Consider the following 12,485-nt stretch of genomic DNA (forward strand, 5'->3'; position numbering starts at 1 on the left):
ATCTTGCTGTGGAATGCACGGTTCTTCTTCTTGAACCATTGCAGGAAGTGCTGTTTGAGAAACTCAACATACATTATGGAGTTCATCTTTACCCCTTCAGGGATCCTAAAAGGGCCGACAATCTCTCTCCCCATGATTCCAGCCCAAAACATTACTCCACCTCCTCCTTGTTAGCACCATAGCCGTGTTTGCATGGGGTGTCCATCAACCAGCCATCCTCCACTCCATCCATCTGGACCATCGAGATCATTTCATGCATACATCCATGATCTTTTCATCACTAACAAACTTTCCTTCCTCGGCATCACTGAAACCTGGCTCACCCCCTCTGACACGGCCTCTCCTGCTGCACTTTTATATGGCGGATTCCATCTTTCTCACATCCCCTGCCCCGTTGGTAAGCATGGCGGAGGAGTTAGGTTTCTCCTGTCAGATAACTGTTCCTTCACCCCAATTCCATTGCCACCCTGCCCTCTTTTGAGGTGCACTAAGTGCGCATCTACTCCCCCTCCAACCTCCAGTTGGCTGTCATTTAACATCCCCCAGGGTCAGCCACCACCTTCTTCAGCCACTTCCTTTCCACTGACATTCCCACTATCATCATGGGTGACTTCAACGTCCCTATTTACATTTCCCTCTCAGCTGTCTCTAAGCTTCTATCTCTCACTTCCTCCTTTGGCCTCACTCAATGGTTTTTCCGCAGAATCTCACAAAGGTGGCCACACACTGGACCTAATCTTCACCCGCCTGTTCCCTATCTAACCTTTCTAACTCACCTCTCCCTCTTTCTAACCACAATCTACTTACATTCTCTTCCCTTTCCTCTCCTCATCCACAACCTCCACTCCATAAACCTGCACACCCTGGCAGAAATCTTAAACAACTTGATCTACACTTACTCTCTGAATCTCTTCTCCCTCCTACAGATGTAGGTTCCTGACACAATGCAGATGCTTCTGCTACCACAATAGCAGCAGCTCTCGAACCAGCCGTCCCCTCTCACACATACCAAAGCTTGCAAAATCAACAGGCAACCCTGGCACATCAGCCTGACCAAAGAACTGAAGCCGGCTTCCAAAGTTGCTGAGTGAAGATGGAAAAGATCCCCCTCCAAAGAGCACCTCGTCGCATTCAAACAGTCCCTCAATACTTTCAAGTCCACACTCACTGCAGAAAACAAACATACTTCTCATCTCTCATATCCTCCCTGTCTCACAACCCTAAACAGTTACTCAACAATTTCAATTCTCTCCTCCCTCCCCCAGCACCTCCTCCCTCTCCTCTCATCTCAGCTAAAGACTTTACCTCATTCTTCAAGCAGAAGATTGATATAATCAAAATAAGCTTTGGCCTACAACCCCCATAGCCCCTCCTCATAACTATTCAGCCCTCCTCCTCCCAAACCAGATTCTCTGTCATCACGGAAGATCAACTTTCTGCTCTACTCTCAAGGTCACAACTCACCACTTGTGCACTCGACCCGATCCCATCCCACCTCATCCCAAACCTCACCACAGTCTTTACCCCAAGCCTAACCCATCTCTTCAACCTATCACTAACAATTGGTGTTTTTCCCTCATGGTTTAAATATGCCTCAATCACACCCATTGTCAAAGAGAACTCCCTTGACCCATCCTCTGTGTCTAGCTATCGCCCCATATAACTTCTCTGCTATGCCTCAAAACTACTGGAACAACACATCCATCTTAAACTGTCCTCCCACCTGTCCTCTTGCTCCCTCTTTGACCACTTACAATCTGGCTTATGACTTCATCACTGCACTGAAACTGCCCTGTCCAAAGTCACCAATGACCTGCTAACCACCAAATCCAAGCGACACGACTCTGTCCTCTGCTTTTGACACAGTGGACCATTCCCTATTACTACAGATTCTCTCATCTCTTGGCATCACAGACTTGGCCCTAGCTTGGATCTCGTCGACCCAACAGACAGGACACTCAGTGTCTCCCACTCACACACCACCTCCTCACCTTGCCCCTATCGGTCAGTGTCCTGCAAGGTTCAGTTCTAGGACCCCTGCTCTTCCCCATTTACACCTTCTGCCTGGGAAAGCTCATAGTCTCACGGCTTACAGTATCACCTCTATGCTGATGACACACAGATCTAACTCTCTGGACCGGATATCTCCTCCTTACTAACCAGAATCCCACAATATCTGTCCGCTATTTCATCCTTCCTCTCTGCAAGATTTCTAAAACTTAACATGGACAAAACAGAATTCATCATCTTTCCTCCAGCTCACTCAACCACCCCCCAACAGACCCATTGTGACGATCCGGGGTCTTCCGTGGGCATAACGCTACTCAAACAACACAGGGTGCAGGTAAAGCAACGTGGAAATACTTTATTGAACCACAAAATAGGACAATAAACACACAGAACAGTCCCAGCAAATGCCCAATGGTAATGGTGCAATATTACAGTCTCAATCTTCCTTCTCCGCCAAACTGGGATAGAACAGCTGCATCTTTGGAACTTCCAGGGCCAACTACCTCAACCAGTGGCCCCATCTTCTGGCGAGCCCCCACAGAGAGAAGGTAGCGGCAAGTTTAGGAAGCTAACTGTCCATCGAGGTACAAGACCAGGAGACCAGAGGGTCCCACCCTGGCCTCTCCGATAGTTTCCATGGGGGTCAGATGACCGGCGGGTCTCAATCTGGCTTCTTCGAATGTCTCATTGGGTTGCAGGTGTCCGGAGGATCCCTCCTAACATATCCATGGGGCCAGATGACTTCCTCGTCCCACCCTGGTCTCCCTAAAATGTATCCATGTCTTTCTGATGGTCAATGGAGCAGATCTGAATCTTTCCAGTCAGGGCCGATACCATTAGGCTAGAATCATGTAGAATCCAAATCTGTGTCTCTCTGGATGCCATGCTATCCATCTACTATCCTGAAGGATGTCTCTCATTCTCCGGAAAAGTCTTTCTGATCCTCCTTGATTCTGTCTGCAGCACTACAGACATCCCTATTTATATTTACATCTGTGTAAGGTCATCAGTCACATGTTGGGGTTAGGGAGGGCATTACTCATATGGCTCAGCTCTCATTGTTTGAGCTAATCTATTTACATAGTTGGTATCACAGGGGCTATTGTAAATTAACTTTCAGCTGACGTAATATAATATGTAATTAGCATAGTAACAAACAACATTGTTCACCGAACCAAGAGGAGACAGCAATCAGGGTTATACAAATACTGGTCTGTCCTTTAGATTAGTTAAGCCAAGAGGAATACACTATTGTGTTTAAATTGACTTGTATAGGTTTTGCATTTCTAATCGTCTGGCTTATTAAGATTTTAAGCTGTATCGTCACACCCACGAATTAAAGTAAATGGCTGTCCACTCTCCCCAGTCCCGCAAGCTTGCTGCCTTGGGGAAATCCTGGACTATAATCTCTCCTCACCCACCTCTTCTGACAAGCCTACAACCTACAATAACCACCGCCCCACCATACCACTGCGCGACCAGCTCTGCCCCCACCTATTGGATCCTCATCCATCCCTTGTAGATTATGAGCCCTCGCGGGCAGGGTCCTCTCTCCTCCTGTGCCAGTCAGCGACTTCTATTGTCTAAGATTATTGTACTTGCTTTTATTATGTATATCCCTCTTCACATGTAAAGAGCCATGAAATAAATGGCGCTATAATAATAAATAATAATCAGGTGGTGAACTTTGATTTTTGCCTCGTTGAATGATTCCTGGGACAGACAGTTCATTGGTGAACACAGATGAGACTCGCCTGTTTCATATCTCAGCCTTTTCTTTGTCCTCTATAACTATCTTGTTATTATCGTCTTTAAAGGGTCCGATACCGTCCGTTATTTTGTTATTGGCATTGATTTATTTATAATTTTTTTTTAGGCTTTATTTTAACGTAGCTGGTGATGGTTTCTCTGTATATAAAACTTTGCAGCTTGATTTCTCTTGCTTCATTTCTTGTTGAGATCTTTATTTATCCATAATGGATTCTTTTTATTCTTGGACATTTTATTACCATAGGATATACGTTTTCTACAAGATTCTAGTAGTATATACTTAACCATGCCCCATTTACTTTCGGTCCCCAGTTACCATGACATGGTCCCAGTCTACACGATTAAGCTCTTCCGTTAAATTGTTGAAAATCAGCTTTCCAGGTTTTTGCATTTTACAATGTTTTATTGAATTTTACACTGAAACTTCCCATATTATGGTCGCTGCATCCCAAATGCTCCCGGACCTGTAGATTTGAGAATGCATCTGGTCTATATATGTCCCATTGAATGTCTGGATAGTTACAATCCCCCATAACAAGGACATTATTATTATTTGCTGCCTTTTTAATTTGTTGCAGCATTTCATCCTCTGCCTGTTCGCTATATTAGGAGGCTTGTAGCAAACTGCAAACTTTCCATTATTGCCATCCCCAAGGACATTTATTCAGACTGACTCTACATTGTCGCAGCTTCCGGCACCGTCCACATCCTCTTGCTGTCAGATACTGGAGGCAGCACTACACCATTCAGGGTAGAACCTGGAGGCTTGTATGAGATTAGAACAACATAGATGGTTTCTTCAGCGCCTACCCAAGGTGGCGCACGGTACTGCAGTTCACACAATTAACATGCACACATGGACAAGGAGGAGTCACGTGCGTTCAGTAGAAATGATACAAGAACCAATGCGTTTCATGAAATGTAATGGAATCTGTCGGGACACTGCACTCAGCACAATGTCACACACCATTTGTTGCAAACAGCACGACTAATAAGTGTATAATTTTATATATATATATATATATATATATATATATATATATATATATATATATATATATTTATATTTATATTTTATAATACACACTCACACACAAAAAATCATCATTTGTCTACCACCATGTCCAGCCCTGGGAGCAGAACTGATGCCTTTATGGGGTGAGATGCCTTCAGTGCCCGTTACTTGGTGCCTTCAGTGCCCATTCCTGGATGTCCACTTGAGTAGAGTCTGGTCCATCTTTCACATAAGGGGTGCAGTATCGGTCACACGAGGCTCATGCACTCTCCAACACCAGCTGCTGGAGAAGTCTATGACAGTGGTGGGCGAGGGAAGGAGTCCTGGACGATGATGATGTGTCAACAGTCAGAGATGCCGACAGTCTGTCTCCGGCATTGAGCGCACGCAGCCGCTGCAGGGAGAAAGAGGCAGATCCATATATAACAGGAGCAAATACTCAGGCACAGACAGTATCGAGAAGAACAGCAGCCTTAATAAACATGGCAGAACACCCCCAGGATGGACCAGAATATAAGGGTTTCAATCTTTGGCACAGTGTACGAGCCCTGTAAGCATATAGTCACCCTCCCCTTGAAGTACCCCCGCTAGCCTGTGATACCAATACTGCCCACGTCAGATGCATGCAGGACACACAGCACAGCATGGCACAGATTTACCTCCATCTCATTAATTAGTACCTGGCAAATGTTAGAAATGCCACTGAGACTGCGTAAAGCGATGACGGATGCCAACCGCACGGGCTCCTCCTGGTCTGTACAAGCCGCATGAAGCAGAGACTTTGGTACCTTCATCTGAAGAACAGGAAAATCTGCTCCACCACCAGAGAATGACCCCAGGTTCCCAAGAGCTGCGGCTGCATGGACACGAATCTTAGCTTGTGGGTCTCTTAATAAAATTAGTAACTGAGATGCTGCGATAGAAACCCAGGACAAGCTGTCTCCAGAACAGGATCTATGGAAAACGCAATTCCCCACAGCAAATGCAGCAGATCTGCGCACTCTGGCATCTCCATGGGACAGGCAGTCCACAAGGTTTTCAGTCACAGAAGGTGAAAGGAATTCTCCCAGGCGTGAGAGGTTTCCAGCCAAGGAACAGGCAGCCGATATCATCTCTGGATCCACAGACTGAAGGTGCTGATGAAGCAGGCCATCACAGTCTCCTATGACTGACTGCACCAGGGAAGAGTTTGAGCGGGATGATCGGGTTAAGTGACTGAAAAGAGTCAACAGCTCTATGACTATACAGCCCGGCCCAGACCACACTGCTCTTCTCAACCATGACACCACATCCTGTGAAGATAAAGCCTTAGAGAACTGCTGTAAGAACTCCTCATCCATGAGTACGAGGCGGCCAATAAGACAGACTGGGGTCTCCACTTGCCCCTCCGGAAGCAGAGAACACACCTGAAAAACATGATGAAGCCCACGTTATTATCTAGCCATATAGGAAAATGGACCATGAAGTGACGGAGGTCACTGGTACCTGAAGGAGAGAAGACACCACGTGTTCTTGTCTCAGAGATCGCAAGATATCACGTAACGTTTCAGATGAGACGTCCAGAGACAGAGGAATACACAAGAGCTGAGATACAAGACTGGCAATATCCAGAAGAGTCAGAAGAACGTCCCAACCGGAAACCTGGCACCTGCCGGAAATCTCTGATCGGTTAATGAGAGCGCGATTGGCGTACCATCTACATACCATACTGCACATCCAGAGGATTAGATCGGAACTCACCAGGACACCACGGATCATTACAAGTCACAGCCTTTATATCCAAAATACAGCACTAAGCACAACTTACGCATCAATCACATGATCCAGGAATCCAGGATGCACAAGTCGGGCTAAAGTGACCATAACAAGACTTCCAGGGCTCCCAAGAAGACCAAGAAAATGGCCAGGGTCCTGGACTGAAGTAATGAGAGCCAAGTGCAGGAACTTCACAAGCCCTGGAAAAAAACACGGACAGATAAGGAATCAGGGGTCTTCAACGATACCGTCACTCATCCCTCAACCCAAATATATATACACACACCACCTGATCACAACCATAGATACACTTCTGAAAATTCAAACTGCAATATCAAGAAGGAAAAGTTGTCAAAGTCTGAAAAATCACAGCGTGGAGACCTGTTACTATTCTGAAAATGATAAAAACAATGGAAATACTGTAACATTTTCAAAGCATCTTGATTTAAATCAGTATTGAGCATGGCTCCAGGTGCAGAAATCCCGGCACCTCCAGCCTCAGCTGCTGTCACTGATGTTATTAATGGTCGTCTGAGGAAGGGTCTGCCGCTGAATGTACAAATCATCAAGATCCACTGCCGGCAGCTCCTGTGTGATCACTGACCAATGACGTCCCCGATGTGCTTCATGGAGACAAGTCCAGAGACGCTGCCGGCAGCTCCTGTGTGATCACCGACCAATGACGTCCCCGATGTGCTGGATGGAGACAAGTCCAGAGACACTGCCAGCAGCTCCTGTGTAATCACCGACCAATGATGTCCCCGATGTGCTCGATGGAGACAAGTCCAGAGAAGCTGCCTGCAGCTCCTGTGTAATCACCGACCAATGACGTCCCCGATGTGCTCGATGGAGACAAGTCCAGAGACACTGCTGCTAGCTCCTGTGTAATCACCGACCAATGACGTCCCCGATGTGCTTCATGGAGACAAGTCCAGAGACGCTGCCGGCAGCTCCTGTGTAATCACCGACCAATGACGTCCCCGATGTGCTTCATGGAGACAAGTCCAGAGACGCTGCCGGCAGCTCCTGTGTAATCACCGACCAATGATGTCCCCGATGTGCTTCATGGAGACAAATCCGGAGACGCTGCAGGCAGCTCCTGTGTAATCACCGACCAATGATGTCCCCGATGTGCTGAATGGAGATAAATCCGGAGACGCTGCCGGCAGCTCCTGTGTAATCACCAACCAATGATGTCCCCGATGTGCTCGATGGAGACAAGTCCAGAGACACTGCTGCTAGCTCCTGTGTAATCACTGACCAATAACGTCCCCGATGTGCTGGATGAAGATAAATCCAGAGACGCTGCCGGCAGCTCCTGTGTAATCACCGACCAATGACATCCCCGATGTGCTGGATGGAGACAAGTCCAGAGACGCTGCCGGCAGCTCCTGTGTAATCACCGACCAATGACGTCCCTGATGTACTCGATGGAGACAAGTCCAGAGACGCTGCAGCTCCTGTGTAATCACCGACCAATGACGTCCCCGAAGTGCTGGATGGAGACAAGTCCAGAGACACTGCCAGCAGCTCCTGTGTAATCACTGAACAATGGCGTCCCTGATGTGCTTGATGGAGATAAATCCGGAGACACTGCCGGCAGCTCCTGTGTAATCACCGACCAATGACGTCCCCGATGTGCTTCATGGAGACAAGTCCAGAGACACTGCCGGCAGCTCCTGTGTAATCACCGACCAATGACGTCCCTGATGTGCTCAATGGAGACAAGTCCAGAGACGCTGCAGCTCCTGTGTAATGACCAACCAATGGCCTCCCTGATGTGCTTCATGGAGACAAGTCCAGAGACGCTGCCGGCAGCTCCTGTGTAATCACCGACCAATGATGTCCCCGATGTGCTCGATGGAGACAAGTCCAGAGAAGCTGCCTGCAGCTCCTGTGTAATCACCGACCAATGACGTCCCCGATGTGCTCGATGGAGACAAGTCCAGAGACACTGCTGCTAGCTCCTGTGTAATCACTGACCAATGACGTCCCCGATGTGCTTCATGGAGACAAGTCCAGAGACGCTGCCGGCAGCTCCTGTGTAATCACCGACCAATGATGTCCCCGATGTGCTTCATGGAGACAAATCCGGAGACGCTGCAGGCAGCTCCTGTGTAATCACCGACCAATGATGTCCCCGATGTGCTCGATGGAGACAAGTCCAGAGACACTGCTGCTAGCTCCTGTGTAATCACTGACCAATAACGTCCCCGATGTGCTGGATGAAGATAAATCCAGAGACGCTGCCGGCAGCTCCTGTGTAATCACCGACCAATGACATCCCCGATGTGCTGGATGGAGACAAGTCCAGAGACGCTGCCGGCAGCTCCTGTGTAATCACCGACCAATGACGTCCCTGATGTACTCGATGGAGACAAGTCCAGAGACGCTGCAGCTCCTGTGTAATCACCGACCAATGACGTCCCCGAAGTGCTGGATGGAGAAAAGTCCAGAGACGCTGCCGGCAGCTCCTGTGTAATCACCGACCAATGATGTCCCCGATGTGCTTCATGGAGACAAGTCCAGAGACGCTGACGGCAGCTCCTGTGTAATCACCAAACAATGATGTCTTAATGTTCTTGATGGAGACACTGCAGCCACAGGAGCAGGTTTAGGCCCCTCAGACGGCTCACAGTAGTGTTAGGAACATGCGGTCTGGGTTGTCATGTTGAAAACTGTCACAGAAAGACAGCAATGGAGACTGAAATAGAGGTGTCTCCTATTAGACAATGAATCCGGCTTTTGTCTTCACATGGGGTTACGCTGATTTGTTGTTTTTTAATTTTCAAGGTAAATATTATTCCATGGAATTCAGCCCATAGCCGAACATGTTGATCCAGAGGAAGGCAAAAAACGCAGATGGTAATTGCCCCATATTAGGTGAGAAATATCTTCCCAACTGCACATACGGCAATCAGATGAGTTCCTGGCGTCAAGGTCCATCACAGAATTCAGTACTCATATTCTGCAATATTATATTATCAAGAAAGGCGTCCTGTACTAGCGAGCCAACCATTACATCATGTGGCAGATTTCCATAGTCTCACTGCTTTTATGTAAAACAACCATTTCTTCAAAATGATCCAGGAGCCGTTATTCAACACAACAGGCCTGGCCTAATCCTGCTCCCATGGCTGCAGCATCTCCGGACTGGTCTCCATGAAGCACATCGGGGACGTCATTGGTCGGTGATTACACAGGAGCTGCAGCGTCTCTGGACTTGTCTCCATCGAGTACATCAGGGACGTCATTGGTCGCTGATCACACAGGAGCTGCCGGCAGAGTCTCTGGACTTGTCTCCATCCAGCACATCGGGGACGTCATTGGTCGGTGATTACACAGGAGCTGCAGAGTCTCTGGACTTGTCTCCATTGAGCACATCAGGGACGTCATTGGTCGGTGATTACACAGGAGCTGCCGGCAGTGTCTCTGGACTTGTCTCCATCCAGCACATCGGGGACGTCATTGGTCGGTGATTACACAGGAGCTGCAGCGTCTCTGGACTTGTCTCCATCGAGTACATCAGGGACGTCATTGGTCGGTGATTACACAGGAGCAGCCGGCAGAGTCTCTGGATTTGTCTCCATGAAGCACATCGGGGACATCATTGGTCGGTGATTACACAGGAGCTGCCGGCAGAGTCTCTGGACTTGTCTCCATCCAGCACATCGGGGACGTCATTGGTCGGTGATTACACAGGAGCTGCAGCGTCTCTGGACTTGTCTCCATCGAGTACATCAGGGACGTCATTGGTCGCTGATCACACAGGAGCTGCCGGCAGAGTCTCTGGACTTGTCTCCATCCAGCACATCGGGGACGTCATTGGTCGGTGATTACACAGGAGCTGCAGCGTCTCTGGACTTGTCTCCATCGAGTACATCAGGGACGTCATTGGTCGGTGATTACACAGGAGCAGCCGGCAGAGTCTTTGGACTTGTCTTCATCCAGCACATCGGGGACATCATTGGTCGGTGATTACACAGGAGCTGCTGGCAGCGTCTCCGGATTTATCTCCATCAAGCACATCAGGGAGGCCATTGGTTGGTCATTACACAGGAGCTGCAGCGTCTCTGGACTTGTCTCCATGAAGCACATCGGGGACGTCATTGGTCGGTGATTACACAGGAGCTGCCGGCAGTGTCTCCGGATTTATCTCCATCAAGCACATCAGGGACGCCATTGTTCAGTGATTACACAGGAGCTGCCGGCAGTGTCTCTGGACTTGTCTCCATGAAGCACATCAGGGACGTCATTGGTCGGTGATTACACAGGAGCTGCCGGCAGCGTCTCTGGATTTGTCTCCATTGAGCACATAGGGGACGCCATTGGTCGGTGATTACACAGGAGCTGCCGGCAGTGTCTCTGGACTTGTCTCCATCCAGCACATCGGGGACGTCATTGGTTGGTGATTACACAGGAGCGGCCAGCAGTGTCTCCGGATTTGTCTCCATCTAGTACTTTAAGGACGTCATTGGAATGTTGTCTGCTGTCACGGATAACAGCAGGGGGGTGGGGGTCACGCAGATCCCACCGCTGTCACCACTTCGTCACGGAGGAGACTGGGGAGATCACACAGATTCCACCAGTAATGCAGACCAATATGTTTCTCCTGGGACCGCTTGCTCATGCCTCATCTTGGTAGGACAGGTTTACATTAATGTTCCATTTCCTTCCATGTTGTGATCCCTGGCAGAGTTACGTATGTGTGGAGCTCTACCATCTATCGTATTCATAGTATTCTACATAGACCTTCTAATTCTTGTGTGTCCCATATTGCTGGATTATGTGGGGGATTGTTGTGTCCATCTTTTATCACAATATGGACTCTGTACAGGTGGTCTAGACTTTCCCACACTTTTCCACCTTTTTAATTGTCCTGTTTTGCACTTTATATATAAAGCGAAAGTAATGTAGGAAACTGGAGCAAATCAAATAATAAAATATAAAGGAATCTTTATAAAAACCAACAATAAAGTAACACATTTAAATACAAGATAAAAAAAGAGAGAGAGGAAACAGAAGCAACAAAGTGCCTGTGTGTACAGGGAGTATACAGTCATATGGGCAAGAGGGAAACCTGGCTTCAAGGAAGGGAAAAGACGATCAGTCTGAATATGGTCCGATGGAAATTAGTGCAGAATTCAGTACAAACACAAAGCAAGATGTAATGCAACAGCACGGGTATGGATCGCTAGGAGATCACAAAGTGCTTGTGCAGGGTTACATCATAAGGCAAAAGGAGAATAATCAGCCTCAGCTGTGATTAGGAGGGAAGGAAAGCAGCAGGACATGTAGTGCAATCATCAGTACATGCATAAAGGGTATATGATGAGCAGGCGGAGTATTCAGGACTGACCGGAGGGAGGAAAACCTGCTACATCATAACAGAAGGAATACCGGGGAGAATGGCCCAGCCAATCCCAACCCAAAGCACACAATATAGATGTAAGGCCTGATCTACAAACTGGTACGGACGTGGATGAACCGCCCCAACGCGCGTTTTGTGTTTGGCTTCCTTGGGGGCGTCTTCAGGTGGTCTAGTTTTAATTTTTATTGATTGCTGAATAAAAGATTCTCATTGTATTTAATTTTCTCCAGGTTCCTACATTTCTTTCGGTTATGTTTATGCTATGGGAGAACATTATAGATAGACAGGTTTTCTCCTCCTCCTTTTTCAGTTAATTATATATAATAAAGATACAGTTTCACACTATTTTCCCCATCATAAATGCCTTTATGTGAAGATTATTACTCTTTTAGGCTTGTTGGTGCCAGGTATACGCTTTTTCTTCTTCTTAAACACTAGAGTTCTGGCATAAAAAACTGTGAAAAGTCACAATTTCTGCACAATGTGAAGATGCATAAAAATAGGTAAGAAAAGTCAGTCTTAAAGTTTCTATTATTTTAAAGCATTCTTACTTTGCAGCATTTC

At 47.6% G+C, this 12,485-nt stretch overlaps 1 protein-coding gene across 1 annotated transcript in view; it reads right to left on the reverse strand.

Moving 5' to 3' along the window:
* Nucleotides 1–1,515: 1,515 nt before the first annotated feature.
* STK36 (serine/threonine kinase 36) overlaps nucleotides 1,516–12,485 on the reverse strand; it is a 216,797-nt gene continuing 205,827 nt past the window's right edge. Inside the window, exons 23-26 of the mRNA XM_073649070.1 lie at nucleotides 6,603–6,750; nucleotides 6,281–6,443; nucleotides 5,476–6,201; nucleotides 1,516–5,189 (exon numbers count right to left, since the gene is read on the reverse strand). Coding sequence (XP_073505171.1) covers nucleotides 5,055–5,189; nucleotides 5,476–6,201; nucleotides 6,281–6,443; nucleotides 6,603–6,750 — 1,172 coding nt within the window. The 3' untranslated portion in view covers nucleotides 1,516–5,054. The remainder of the gene's footprint in view (nucleotides 5,190–5,475; nucleotides 6,202–6,280; nucleotides 6,444–6,602; nucleotides 6,751–12,485) is intronic.

This window comes from Phyllobates terribilis, unplaced genomic scaffold, assembly GCF_046119375.1.
Source record: "Phyllobates terribilis strain yellow unplaced genomic scaffold, ASM4611937v1 Scaffold_9__5_contigs__length_417890890, whole genome shotgun sequence".
NCBI lineage: Eukaryota > Metazoa > Chordata > Amphibia > Anura > Dendrobatidae > Phyllobates > Phyllobates terribilis.